The 15,607-nt window shown below is 45.3% G+C and overlaps 1 protein-coding gene across 1 annotated transcript; it reads right to left on the bottom strand.

The window, feature by feature from the left end:
• Positions 1 to 1,974: 1,974 nt before the first annotated feature.
• On the bottom strand, positions 1,975 to 14,900 carry LOC120520145 (N-alpha-acetyltransferase 25, NatB auxiliary subunit-like; the record flags this gene model as incomplete). The annotated part of the gene is made up of 3 exons (XM_039742747.1): positions 14,497 to 14,900; positions 2,235 to 2,320; positions 1,975 to 2,113 (listed from the first exon to the last, which is right to left on the bottom strand). Coding segments are annotated over exons 1-3 (283 nt in total), but the record flags the coding sequence as incomplete, so codon positions are not given.
• Positions 14,901 to 15,607: the final 707 nt, after the last annotated feature.

Here is a 15,607-nt window from a genome sequence, read left to right as displayed (position 1 = left end):
CAAATCCAATCAAATTAATAATATATTGTTATTATAAAAGTAAAGGTGCATAAATCGGACTATGCAGATGCATGGATAAAACAAATTAGCCATGATAATTTTATTTTGGCAAACAATTCAGGTAAATTACCACTTTCAGTAAGTGGAAGTGGGTCAAAGGTTGCAAGAGACTTTAGTACTGTGTGTAATGTAATACTTGGACACACAATTTAATTTACGTAAAGCAAAAACAAAATATGTATGTGTTACCATTTGAACATCAAACAGAAAATTGCGATTTATCTCAAAAACTGGTTGTTTATTGACAAAATGCAAAGCAACAAAAAATGCTTAGAATGTGGTGCTTTACCATAATATGATATGAAATGATCACATTTTTAATATTTTTGGGGAAACATTTCAGGTAAAGTACCACTTTGACCAAAAGTTGACAGAAATCTACGTTTTGTACCCAATACTTGTATGCTAAATGTTCTTGACCTAAGTGACAACGTACTCAAGTTATTGCGTTTACACACACAGACAGACACAAGGAGGTCTAAAACGTCAAGATTCATCAAAATCTTGAAATCAGATTTTTGGATGATTCCAATACTTTCCGTATGAGGACAGGAGGGCAGAACCAGAACAAGTGGACAAATGTCTGCGACACCCAATGTGCAGAGGTGACAAAGAGGATCAGGTTCAGGGCCCATCAGATAGCTCTTTTGAGGAGTCAAGTCTACGAACAAAACTGGGTTGGGTTTGTTGAGAATTAGGATTTTGTGTCCAGCATTTTTACGGCGTACCGTCACCCAGGCAGGAGAATTGGAGTGAGGCCTCTAAGCCAAACTGAAATTAAGGGGAGAGGTTCATCAGTGATGTTACACAATACAGTATGGAGGCTGAGAACTGGACACTTAGAGGGGAGAGAGACAGTGTGACAGAGGAAAGAGAGACTCCCACATGTTCATAACAATGAAAGAATTTATAAATAAATAAATAAAAAAAAAAAGAAGAGAAAATGAATACTAAAAGAACAGGAGCGCAGAATCATTAAAAAAGTTTACAAATTCACACAGTCTGCCTAAACACATGGGTGACCACCGATCTTATGAATACCAGGGCTGCCATTTCAGCTGCTCCACACAGTGTCAAATACGGAGGGCATAGGAGAGGAGAGGACCAAGGGCTTCAAAGATTCAAGGAGAGTCCCTGCTAGACAATGAGAAGTGACAACGGAGGACTTCACGTGCTTCTGTTGGAATGATCAATATACACGACAAGTGCATGTTGGGAATGACACTCTGGAATGAACCCCCAAGAGACGGCATCGGTGGAGACAGCTGCAGTTTCACTCACTTTAACGAGATGAAACTTCTGCACTCACATTTAGGACGCTAGAATGACAGGAAATGATATATCACGGACCAGGCCAGCTAGTCTCTACATAGGTAGGCATACAAAAACAGGTTTTCAAACTCTGTCCGTAATGAGGAATACATTTTCAGGCACGTCACTTTCACGTTTAAGCATCTCAAGTACCTCCTTCAATTCAATAGTGTCTAAACAAGTAAGGTAGAAGAGAAACATCAAGTGGATGGAGACCTGATGATTCCCCGGGACGCTGGGAGTCTTCATGGATGACACAACAAGTCCATCACTATGCACACGCACATCTGATCAAATCAAAGGACAGAATAAATGTGACTGAGAGAAGGAGACCCGTGGAACAGCACTTGGAATACGCAAACGGCAACTCAGACAGAAGTCGGCCCAGTGTGGCATCAAGTGGCACGCCGCCCCATCCAATGCCCACTCTGAAATAAGCCAACCAATGGCGTGAGTAGGCCCAACCAATCATCTCCATTCCTCCGTGAGGAGAGTATCACGAGAGTGTAGGAACAAATCCTACTAAGTAGGGATCACCTCAGTTACTCTAAGCCGATTCGTTAATTCAATAAAACAAATCTGGAGCCTGCAGTCGTAACTCACGCCTGTGCATCTCCCGGTACAAGATGGTCAGTGCCTGCAGAGAATTGTCATCAGTGGGCTCGAGGGAGGTCACCTCTTGAGCCAGAGCAAAGGCCTCATCCTGTTTGCCAGTGCGTTGTAAACCAATCGCTTTCAGCACCTGCCAAAGACAAAAGGGAGACAAAACTGAGCAAAGTCAACGGAATGCTGGTTCTGCCCAAATGACCATCGTGGGCTGGAAGTCAGGCGATTCCTCGGTGTAAATGTTTAGGTCAGCTCACCTTAGCACAGTGCAGGTCCTTGTGCTTCTTAAGCAGTTTGTCTGCCTGCTGGATTGCCATTTTATTATTGCCATTGTCCAGGTAGTCTGCAAAGAAAACAAACAAGTCATCTTTGACCACCAAATCATGATATCCAGATGTCCTCACTAGTGCCCCTTTACCATACTCCCATACTGGTCTCAGAGTGGTGAAGGGGTCAGCGATGCTACCCAGCAGGTCATCCTCACGTGGTGAGAGCACAATGTCCCTCTCGTCATTAGAGACGTACCACAAGAGGATATCTGATGACCAAAAAAAAAAAAATGTGCGTCATGCTGCCGATGTTCTGCCTTGCACCTAATGCCAGGACAAGCCTTCAGACTGATCAAGACAGGTTGCCATAGTTAAAATTTGAATTAATATCTGGGGCAAAACGTATTCGTGTTATCCTGCCTTGTCAAATGACCATCACTTCAGCAGCCAAGGTGTCCTGACCTCAGCATTAACGTTTGCAATGCTTACTCTGTGTCTTTGTTCTGTGAGTCATAAAAACAGCACTGATGCACCATCTGTTGGAAAGACAAATGCAATGCATTTTATTACTACAAATATTTGGGATGTGCCACCTGTTGGAATGACAGAGATATAGCAAGCGGATGGGCACAGAGATAGACAGACACTATCTGTTGAAGACCGACCAGTCACCCAACAAACATTTGTGATGCACCATCTGTTGCAGTAACAGACCTATAGCAACCAGATAGATACAGAGACACACTTGTCCTTTTACAAGCTAGGCTACCTATCCAAGGCCAACCATCCTATAAATGTCTCTGATGCACCATCTGTTGGAATGACACAGATATAGCAACCTACAGACACAGTGATACACAAACACTATAAGGCCAGCCACCCTACAAACATTTGTGATGTACCATCTGTTGGAAAGACAGATGCAACACATTTTATTATTACCAAGGTTTGTGATGTACCATCTGTTGGAGTGACAGACCTACAGCAACCAGATGGACAAAAAGACACACTTGCCCTTTTACATGCAACGCATTTTACTATTATAAATGTGTGTGATGCGCCATCTGTTGGAATGACAGAGACACTGCAACCAGACAGGCACTCGAATAAACTTGTCCTTTCACAAACTGTGCTACCCGTCTAAAATGGGTTAAAACTGAAGTAAGACCGTTTGCAGTGCACCGTGCAATGCGTATGTCTCTGATATACACCGCTTGGTATGGGATTCGTAAAAGCAGTGTTAAGGTTTGTGATGTGCCATCTGTTGGAATGAAAAAATGCAATGCATTTTATAACTACAAATGTTTGTGACGTGCCATCTTCTGGAATGAGAGTGTATTGAACTTTGCTTATTATCCCTGTTGTTAATATAGCGATGTGATGCACTACATAACATCCATTCAGGCAACGCCTGACCATCCCGTAAGGTTATAACCGAGGTCAGAAATCTCGATCTGAGAAGGGGATGAGGTGAACGCGTCACGTGTGCCTCAAGCAGGACTGTACTTTTAACCGTTACTTCAGCGTGAACGCACCTACGTTACAAATCAAAAGCCTACTGTTTTAACGGTGTAGCCGTTGACCCACAGGCTGCAGCACCTAAATTCTCACACCGGGCACTACAGGAGTGTCACCTCTCTGTATTCAGTCACAACAGGCACCCTACAGTATCCCATGTGGCTTTCCCCCATGCTGTATACAATATGGCGTTCGCACGACATCCAAACCCACTGAACATGCTATATCATGGGACGGATGGTGGACATTAAGCAGCGCACACCTGTAGTAAGGTTAAGCAAGTATTTTTGCTGCCCTGTGGTTCCCTTTGGTACAGGGTACCTGAAAACGGAGTCCCACTTTTGGGAGGTCCTGATACCTCAAACAGCATCCACATTAAACCTGTTTGACTTGCTTTCAGGGGCCTTCTGACTCGGGCCAACGTGACGTCTTTGCTTTCAGGTCTCTCGTGTACTTTGTGTACTCCTGCTCCAGATTTCCATACTTGGGTCCTGTCCCTGTCCCCGTCCCCATAAGCCAAACATGGCAGGCCTCGTGTCGTGACTTGGTGCAGCGGTGTGGCCTGATGGACTGGCATACCAAGCTGGCCTTCAGTTAAAAAAAGCATGATCGCAACTGAGCACGAGCATGTGAGTCATCAATAGCTTTATCAATAATAATGCACACGTCTGGGGTGTTGATTCCTGACATTGAGATTATGAAGCACAGTTATTGAGAGAATTTCTTTCATGGACGTTTTCATGTTTTTTTTTTTTTTTTTGTTCAGGCCGAGTTTCCTCCCCCCCACCCTACCCCAAAGTCTACGGTCATCAGGAATTTGTGATCTCTGCTCTCTGTGAGCACATGAAATTGAATTCATTTTCTTAGCCATCAGTACGAAGAAACACGGGCTAACAGAAAGAAAAGGAAAAAGGGGAGAAAAATCTGTCGTTAACACGCCTAACTTGAAGCAAAGCAGAGCTTGCCAATCCCCTGCGTGACACAAAACTGTTGACTTCCTACCTTTGTCACACGGCGCGGTGTCAGGGGACGCTGCCGTCGGCTCTCACCAGATCGCGCAGCATGAGAAGCTATTCTGGGAGCGTGAAGCAAACAAAATGTCTACAAGGTTTTATTCATTTTACAGCGCGAGCCTTTGCTTTTTAACCCCTTAAAGTCGCTCGAAGGCCACGGCGACGGACGACTGGGGGAAAAAAAAAAAAAAAAAACCCCAATCAACTCTTCAAACAAACAGCACTGAGACGTAAACCTTTAGCTTTATCTAATATCCTTACACCTTAAAATATCCAATGAGAATTAATCCTGAAGACTGTCACAGTCTGACTGGACAGTTGGAATAAATAAGCAACTCTTCAAACTTGAGCAGAAATGGCAGTGAGACGCACAAGTCAGCTAAAAGGGGGTTTTGATTTTTATATTACTAGGGGGGCAACCCCCCGGCCTGCGCTACGTGCCACTCGCAAACAAAACTTTTCTACATGCTTCTGTCCTATCGCCCTGTCCATATATTCGATCTCTTTTTGCCTATCGCAATGAATGTTTGGACTTTTATCGTGACAACACAACATAGAACTGCCCGTGAGTGAATATCGTTTCTATCTCTCTACACGAACTGCATCTGAAAGTAGCATTCACTCAAATGAGAAATGTTTGAACCGTGTGCGTGGTTGTAAAGGTTTTAGATGTGGGCGGGGCTTTTCCAAATCTCTTTGCATAAAGTCTCGTCTCGCAGGGATTTACATTTTCTCTTGTGGGATTTCACTTTCACCAAACAACCAAATCTTTTAATTCTCGTGGATATGCCTCTTCATTTGGAAGAAACACCACTTTTTCCCGATGGCAACACGAATTAGACGATCTACAAGTATCCGACTTAAAGTTTAAATCCGGAAAATATATTCAACCTATTTTCGCTGTTCTGTTAGTTCACTGAGTAATAATTTCCATTTGTTAGCGCTAATGTGATCTTTACAATCCTTTTTTTTTTTTTTTGAGACATTTGAATTTTCGTACTTCCATTATCTCTAACCTGCTCTGCATGTGTATCGCGCCAATGTTTTTGAATTCTTTACGATGTTTTACTTTGTCATCTACTCTTTGTCTTTTATTTCCGGCCACAGCGTCCTTACATCTCTTGGCATAAAGTCTCGTCTCATGGGATGTGAAATTATCTCTCTGAGAAAGTCACGTCTCATCCCAGGATTTTTTCACATAATAGAGAGATATGTTATATATAAATGATTTGGCTAGGAGTTTAAACAAGTTGGTCAAGTCTGCAGACGATCACAGTCACCGTGAGGCTCTACGCAGCGTATTGCTGTTGGTATAAAGGAGTCCCAGTAATGCTTCCTGACATCCTTGCTGAATAATTTGTTGGCTGAATTCGTTACAACCTTCTACTTTGTCATCTGCTCTTTGTCTATTATTTCCGGCCCTGGGCACAAAGTCTCGTCTTGCAGGACGTGAAACTGTCTCTCTTCAAAAGATCACGTCTCGTTGCAGGAAAAAAAGTCTTGTCTGCCAAGATTTTTTTTTGTTATAAAAGAGAGATATCCAGCTGTGTACTTATGAAAACATTAGAACAACTGGAAGCGGAACAGGCCATCTCGTGTCACACGGGACATAGAGTTACTGACTGCCACCAGAAGATGGCCCCCTTCAGTCTGCGTGGAGATGGTGACCCCCTTGAGCAGAGAGCGCTTCTCAACAATGAGCTCCGTCATCGCTGGGTTGGCCATAAAGGAGCCCACAATTTGACCCCCAAGATCACCAGACCTCCCACCATGTGATTTTTTTTTTTTTGGGGGGTACTTCCACATCCAGCACCACTAGAGGGCACCAAATGCAGTGCCTGTCTATATTTGTCAATCTTGTTTTTGCGGAAACGCGGATTAAACGGGGATCTCCTCCGCTGGAGCCCCAAATCTTGTAAGTTGACATGTCATTTTATTTACACCAAAGGAGGAGAAGAAATTGATACCACACAGACAGGGCAGTGGGGTGGAGTGGTTAAAGCTTTGGACTGAGGTGGTGGACTCAAATCCTACCTATGACTCTGTGTGACCCTGAGCTAGTCGCTTCACAAAAACAAAAGACATATAACCCGTTGCAGCAGCACAGTGGCGCAGTGGGTAGCGCTGCTGCCTCGCAGTCAGGAGTCTTGGGTTCACTTGCCAGGTCCTCCCTGTGTGGAGTTTGCATGTTCTCCCCGTGTCTGCGTGGGTTTCCTCCCAGAGTTCAAAGACATGCAGGTTAGGTGTGCATTAGGGATCCTAAATTGTCCTGTGTGTGTGTGTATGTGCGCCCTGCGGTGGGATGGCTCCCTGCCCAGGATTTGTTTCCTGCCTTACGCCCTGTGTTGGCTGGGATTGGCTCCAGCAGACCCCCCATGACCTTATGTTAGGATATAGCGGGTTGGATAATGGATGTAACCCATTGCATCATAAATGTTACAAGTCACCTTGAATAATTAAAAACATAAATGTCAATAATAACTTCTAGATTACTAAATCCCAGTTTCAGGGGTAACTCTTTGTTACGTCTCTTTATAAGTTAAAATCAGCAGTGGTAGGGTGTTGTACCGTGTTAGCCATCATGGATGTAGGGAGAACTCAAGCAAAATTACTCCTTTTATTGGCTAACTGAGCAGATAACAATACACAAGATTTAGTGGACCCCCTTCTTCAGGGGAGATGTACATTACATGATATTAATTAGCCAATAAAAGGAGTCATTTTGCTTGAATTCTCGTTACACTTAATCTCTCTATATATAATGCAATTACAATAAGCAAGATTTAGAGGAGCTCTTCTTCAGGCAAGAAGTCAGAAACCTGTACACCTGTAAACCTCTCCATTCGCAAGCCAACAATCTTTCTATCTGATCTGGCACTGAAAACTTCAGGAAGGACGAGGCAAAGTGTTAGCAAAGCACCACTAAAACAGAATCCTCCATTATATGGAACGAGAAGGGGCAACCACACGTTGCACAGGTAAGGCCCCAGCCTGATGAAACTCGATTACGTTTACCTCCTTTGTAAGTCACTTTGGATACAAGTGTCTGACCAGGAAAAATATTTTTGAATGTTCTTCTGCTACTTGCTCCGTGCTGGATCTGTATGACGTTAGTCTGAATGTAGGCCCTCTAACCTGACCCAGCAGCTGAGAATCGCTCTGCTATACTAGAAGTTGGTTTAAAAACAGAAGCTCATGCCGCCGTACATTTAGAATCCTTCACTGTTTTGTTCTCTGCTTCTGGGCAGAGTGGTGGCTCAGAGGTAGGGATCTCCACTGGCAATCAGAAAGGTTGCCGGTTCGAATATTGTAAACGCCAGAAGTGACTCTACTTTGTTGGGCCCTTAACCTGCCATTGCCCCGTCCTGGATATGACGTTAATCTGCACCAAACCCTGCATGAAGGCCCTCCAACCTGCAGGAGAAAACCTGGGGGGTGGTGGTAGAATTGGCATTTCAGGCACCATAAAAGTTCCACTCCATCTGAACTGGTGTGGTGCCGAGGCGTCATCCACTGCACGGCTGCACTCGGGTCCTAAGGTGGTTTGTCATGTGGTGGGTGCGGCGATGTGCCATATCAGTGCCCGCTCCTAACCTCTCTCTATGAAAGCACCTACACATCACTTACATTATCAAAGAAGCAGGAGTAAGGACGAAAGGTGGAATGCGCCAAATATTAAATTATGAATGGAGAGAGTCGGGAGGATCCTGTTACTCCAAAATCAATTCTTCAATAAAATTACTGAGGGAAGGCGAAAAAGGGGAAGATTTGACTAACTGCTAGGAATGATGTCTTCACCTGAAGAAATGTACCAACATGATCATCAGTTAAACATCTATTAGTATGAACTGGTGTGGTGCTGAGGCGTCACCCATTGCATGGCTGCGCTCGGGTCCTAATCTGGAATCCTGAGGTGGTTTGCCATGTGGTGGGTGCAGCAATACGTCACATCAGCGCCCGCTTCTAACCTCTCTCTCTCACTGACTTCAGTCTGTTCCGGTGTTTCACTTGCTCCGAGCCACCAGGTGGCACTGTAGTTCAAACTGTAGTAAAAAGGAAAAATAAATAAATAAATAAACAGATAAATAAATAAAACACACACACCCCAGGGTCAAAAGTTTGGGTTGGGACAAAGCCTATCATCTTCCCCTGATCAAAAGATGGAGGTGTACAAATTTTGCTCCAAAAGTGTGAAATTTTGTGTATCAGACAGAAATATACGCACACAAACAGATTTTGAGCATTGTATATATAAACATTTACACATAGAAGTGTGTGTGTGTGTGTGTCCGGCCTGGAAGTGAGAGGCTACAGCATGAAGCTCAAAGAAAGCGAAAAAAGTGAAACCGCCAAGAAAAGAGAGAAACTGGCTCAGCCGCTGATAGACAAGCACGGTGAGCACATTGGCACACCAAATCCTCCGAGGAGAGAGACGCCCAGAGTCGTTCCTTTCAGTTACCTGACATCTCTGACGATTTCAGTAGTTTCTAGGACCCCGGGCTTACACAGCTAGCTGTATAATAATTAACTTCAGACTGGGGATCTGTTTGCTGACAGATCTTTAAATACATGTGAAGTATAAACCGAGTACAGGTCACATTCTGTTAGAATGAAGTGCTAGCTACGGTCTGAATTAAAAAAAAAAAAAAACTGCAATGGGGATTTTATTATAAGGGAATTGGAACAAAACTTGCAAACAATGGCAACATTTGTGTTTTCCTTCTTGCCAGCATCAATGCAGGCAGAAGTTTCCAACTTTTTTCTTTAATGTAAATTACCATTTGTTCTTTTGCGAGTCACCACTTTTCATTTTTTTTAAACCTAGAAAGACTGTTATGAATAGTTGGAGGAAATGCAGGTCACAATCGAACGTCAGAACTGCTAAAGCAGACGGAGTGGTAATTCTGGTTCGAATCCCGTAAATGCTAGAAGTGACTCTGCTCCATTGGGCCCTTGAGCAAAGCCGCTAACCCGCAAACGCTCCAGGGGTGCAGTACTAATAGCTAACCCTGTGTTCCGCCCCTACAACTCTGAGTAGTGGCGCTTTTCCACTGCATAGTACGGCACGACACGGTTCAGTTCAGCTCACTTTTGGGGGGTTTTCCCACTGGGAACAGTACCTGGTCCTTTTTTTAGTACCACCTCAGCCGAGGTTCCAAGCGCGCCGAACCGTTACCAAAACGTGACGTGTAAACTCTGCTGGTCACTGATTGGCTGTTGAAAATCGTCATTACTGCGTCACTGGCTATTCTTTTCTTTAAAGGTACACACACGCGGAAGTTTGTGTCCCGTCTCTCCATCGCTGGACACAGTTTGTTGCATAAGTGGATGAATGTTTCTTCAGACATTAAAGTTCTCCAGCCACTGAGTGTTTGTAAAACCGGGAACAATCACATCCCACCACTCTGAAGCACGGTTAAATGTTCAAACAGATGGTCTGTTGCGGCGACTTTTTTGCAAAATGTGGAAGATCTGTAATATACAGAATCAGCATTTTAATGTTACACTGGCAGTTAAGTTCATTTTATGCTTTGCAACAGTGATAAAAGTTAGCTAGTGATGTGCTTTTTTTAGATGCTTACTCTTACGCGTCGTCGAGCTAAAGTGTTGTCGTTGTCTGCGTGTTGTAAAAGTTCCACGGTGTCATGGCAGTTGAGGCGGCGCAACTATAACGACACGTGAATAATCCCACCCACACTAAAGCGGTACTAAACTGCAGTCGATACGCAAACCGAGCCGAACCAAGGTGAGCTGTACTGAACCGTGCTGTGCCGTACTATGCAGTGGAAAAGCGCCTTAAGTGGAGGTATCAGAAAAAGAGAATTTCCCCTCGAGGATTAATACAGTATACCAAATATGCATACATTTGTGAGCACAAAATTCAAAATCACATTTAAAATGCAACACAGATAATGGTGTCTAAGTGTTCTACACGGTAAACTCTCGAATTTAGGCAACACGCTGGAAACCGGATGAGTAGCATCAACAAGAGGGAAGCTCAGCAGTCAGCACTTTTCTGAAAATGAAAGCCAAAAATGAATTCCCCGTTTGGTCGATGTGCTGAGCGGTGTCAAATGGTACCTCGAGGAACCCCAATATTGGATATGGTGTTATGGCCAGGACAATGGAGTCCTTCGACTGCGACTCCTCGATTTGTGATTAGACTAATATCTGTACTAAGCTGGATACAAGATACGAGGCACCTCATTACAGCCGCTGTGAATCACCAGGCTGCTTTGAAGCGCACTACTCTGGTAAAGTTTGGGGTTAAAGGCTGTAGGGATGCCACTGTGGCTTTTTTGTTGCTATTTATTAAAACTGAGTAACAAATGTAAGACAACATTTTGGAAAATGTAGAAAACATGCTGTAATTAAATGAAAAGGCCATAAGAAAAAAATCGCGAGTGGTCTCCCCTCCACTTTCTCGTTTACTCAGATATGGGGATTATAGGAGTAAACCGAAAGACAGGGATTGTATTTTTATATTAGGTACATTAAAGAAACGTCAACAACAAATCAAATTAATAATATACTGAACAATTACTATAAAAGTTGAATAAATCAGACTCTGCAGCTGCATGAATAAAACGTAAAGTACCACTTCTGGTTAGCAGAAATAGTGCAAAGGTTGACAGAAATCTACGTTTCTATCCTAATATTTGTATGCAAAATGTGGTTAACCTAAGTGAAAGCGTACTCAAGTTAAAATTTTAAAATTATAACACACACAGACATAATTCCAAAAATGGTATTTTCGGACTGGGGGAGGTCCAAAACGTCGAGATTCATCAAAATCTCTAAAACGAATTTTTGGAGGATTCCAATTCTATCCTTAAGAGAAAGTAAATCTGATTCAGGGAGGTCTAAAAACGTCAAGATTCTTGAAAATCCATCTAGTATCCAACCCGCTAAATCCCAACTACTGGGTCACAGGAATCTGCTGGAGCCAATCCCAGCCAACACGGGGCGCAAGGCAGCAAACAAACACTGGGCAGGGCGCCAGCCCACCGCAGTCAAAATCGAAATTTTGGACGATTACAATACTTTACCTATGAGAAAGTAAATCGAACTCAGGGAGGTCTAAAACGTTGAGATTCATTAAAATCTCGTGATCAAATTTTTAGACGATTCCAATCCTTTCTCTATACTTTGTATACAAGAAAGTAAAAATAGTTAAAAGAAATATAAATATATATATATATATATTCAAAATCTGAACACATTTTATTACATTTAGTCGGAGTCAGTACATTTATACTGACAATGACTCACACGCAAAAAGAGAATCGTGTCTGTTTGATGTCTTATGTTGTACGTAGGATAACAAAATGGATGAAACAAACAAAAGGCCGCATCAGAACTCGTCGTATCCATTAATCCTTCGTACAGCACCAACTCCATCAGGCAGCACACTGCTGGCCGTCAGAAAATGGGGCGAGCACGACTGTGGTAGATGGTTGGGCACGGAGTCAGTAAAATGTGACAAGGGCAGCAGCTTTTCAGGCAACAAGATCAGCAGCTGCCACCGGCAAGACAAAGGTCGTGTCATGTGACATCAGCTTTAACAGAAGACGACGATGACAAACTCAGTAATAAGGAACAGGACAATCTGTAGACTAGTAAAGTTTGACTTTAGTATCGATAGCAGCTTTAGGACCTCAACATCGGTAGCGAACCAAATAACGGAAAAGTCTGCCACCCCACGTCAGAGCAGCCTCCCTGACCCACCGCACTGCACTCATCAACACAAGGAGCGGTGCGTTGTCTGGAGGGTTGTTGTCTCCAGGGCGTTTATAGTAACGTATACGTTCTTACAGCAGATGGGTCATCCCCCCTTTATGAGTCGAGCTCAATGGTTTCTCCTAAAAGCCAGGAGGTGGGTTTGGGTGGGAGATCACAGATGCCATCACCTTAATAAACGGCTGAGCACGAGGTTGTTAAAAACTTCCTGGACTGAAACTGACAAAACGCTGCTGCCATAATGTAGCGGGCAGACCTACCACGAGGCCAATCCGGGCGAGGACTGGCGGCAAGGGGTCTTTTCACTAATACGCGCCCACCGAAATGATCAAGAGGACTACCCCTGCTTGATCTAACAATACTAATACCAGGGTTTCCCTTGACCATCAGCAGTACATCAAACGACTCATGTCCTGTCACCGCACTGCTACAAGCACAATCATCTGTCTGTTACGAAGCAAAGTCACCCCACCCCGGGGTCTGTAGGGGTCTTAATCCAACCATTTTTAAAATTGAAGCTTTTTTGATACCTTTTCAGTACCAGTATAATGTGCAACTCAACAATAGATGCGGCCTGAAATGAGGCACACATCAGTCAAATGAGACCCCTAGCCTCACTTGAGTCTCCCCTCGCAAACCAAATGTTTACTTCAGTCAGAGGGTCCTCACTGAGCTAATGAGTCTGGTTTCACTTCCAAAGACAACTAAAGTAAAGCAGAAAAAGTAAAAGAAGTAAAGTTGTGTTCAGTGCCCTTCTGGGGGAACTCATAAACCACCCAACGTGTTCTCCAGGCACACTGGCAACACGTCACACGAGTTTTTAAAAAGGGTTGTGGCTTAAATCCCAAGAGCGTTTGACCAAATCACGATGAATCCCACTGAGTTGTGACCCAATGCCACCGGTGGGCCATAAGCCACATGACACTGATCCCACTAAGGGACACAAGCCCACCCTGGTTTTACTGGCGTGCCAAGAAGGATCACTTTGATGGTCCCGCTTCATTCACCAAGGAGGACCGCTGCCCAAGCCTAGCACTGGCGTGCAAATGACCAAAATGGGGCTCACCCTGCTGTCCACATTTCATTAACCTGAATCGCAGCACCATGATAGTTGGCAAACGCTGCCCTAGGAAAGAGCTTTGCCAGTCCTGAATCTGCAAAATGGAAGACACACGAAAAGCCATTTGTGAAATTGTCAATTAAAATAAAGTTTCAAAGAAGTGACATTAAACCAAAAGGCCAAAGCTCCCTCAACATGCTAGCCAGGGTCGCGCCCAGCAGGTGCCCATCATAACACCAACCCACCAGGCCACTCCCACACCCTCCGAGTTCCAATCACAGCCTCCGATTGAGGGGTCGCTTAGAACGGCAACCTGGCGCCATGGGCTGGGCGCTGAAATATAGCGCCTTACCCGGCGCGACTAAACTCTCGCTAACAAGGCGGCAGGAATGCTCCTCAAACCCGAGCGCCCTCACCCGGCGCCCACATTCAAATTCACTTCGCTATCCTGCTCACACTTTTCGTCCCCGCGAAGGCGCACAACTCCCCGGGCGGCCTGAACCTTCCCGGCTAACCGGCGTCGCCATCCGTTTGCCGCCCCGCGCTCCTCCCGTAACCTTCAGTGGACAGCGCCGCGGCGGCAGCGCACCTGGAGGCCCTGCGAAGGCGACACATCAAGCCCCGGCTCGCCGCTCTCTTCCTCCCACCTGACAGCGTCGGCCCCCGAGACGGCACATCACCCGCCAAATCGCGACGAGCCCCTCCTGGGCCCGGAAGGACAGCCTCGAGCAGGCGGCCCCCCGGCGGCAGGAGCAGCGGCAGAGGCAACGGCAACAGCAGGCTCGGACGGCGGCCCGGCACGCAACGCTTCACCGACCACGGCAAGTACAGACCCGCCTCCTGGTGCCGCTCAACCCCGCTAGAATAGGAAACGGGCCGAACGGCGGCATCCCGACGAACGAGAGCTGCAAATCGTTACCGTAAATGGGTCGGAGTCTCCTGTCGTTAGGATCCTGCACATGGCCTCTCGCCGCCATGATGGGAAAGCGGAGTGCGCAAGGCGCATGCGCGGAACAAGCGGCCGGGCGACTCTTAAAAGACACCGCCAAAAAAAAAATTATAAAATAAAAAAAAAAATCTAGAACGAATCGACCATTTATGACGAGTGTAGCACCAATCGAGTGAAAACAAGGGTCGTAAATCTGGTTAGCGCGCGTCTTGGCGCTATATCAACCAGCAGAGTGCATCTCTAAGTCGCTTTAAAAGTGCGGAAGGTTGGCAAAAGGAGCACCAGGAGGACTGACGTGGGATCGCAGTTGGTGATGGGAACGGACCACCTTGAACAGCCATATATAGCGCCTCTGCGGTGGGTTGGCACCCTGCCTGGGATTGGTTCCTGCCTTGTGCCCTGTGTTGGCTGGGTTTGGCTCCAGCACACCCCCGTGACCCTGCGTTTGGATGCAGCGGGTTAGAAAATGGATGGATGGATATAACGCATTTCCTTCTTACAGGTGCAGTCTCCAGTCGTTATGATCCTGCACATGACTTTGTGCAGCCATTTATAGCACCTTTCTGTCTCAAAGGCTTCCACTCAGGGTCACACATAATGACAACCAGCAGCCAAGGGACCACTGACTGCGTTCAAGTCAAGCTAAACCCGACTTTTTTTATAGTGCCTTTCACAGCGGATGCTATTCCAGGGTGCTTTACAGCGTCTCAATTCCAAATTTGTACAACACTCACATTGGCCAGTGAAGGAGCTCACGGTCCAGACAGACTGGTGCAAAGCCGGGCACCACAGTTGTATGGAGACCATACTGGGCATAGCTTCCATGTCATGCATTACACTTCCTGCCAAGATTTGTATCCAACATTGGGCACAGGGTGGCAAATGCCAGGCTTCGTTTGCCAGACTTTTAGAGCCACAAGATTAAGGGACCAGACGTACTGACTAACTGGAACACACAGGGCAGTGGGGTGGCATGGTCACTTGTAATGGAAGGGGGCACATGGGCATCTTGCCACATGACTACTTAGTTTTGTGAACTATGGGTATCATTTCCAGTAAGGGTTGGCGAATCGGCCTAATG

The sequence above is a fragment of the Polypterus senegalus genome, unplaced genomic scaffold, assembly GCF_016835505.1.
Source record: "Polypterus senegalus isolate Bchr_013 unplaced genomic scaffold, ASM1683550v1 scaffold_2810, whole genome shotgun sequence".
Classification (NCBI taxonomy): domain Eukaryota; kingdom Metazoa; phylum Chordata; class Cladistia; order Polypteriformes; family Polypteridae; genus Polypterus; species Polypterus senegalus.
Note: the sequence above shows the minus strand (reverse complement) of the source record. Positions and strands in the feature narration are given on the sequence as shown.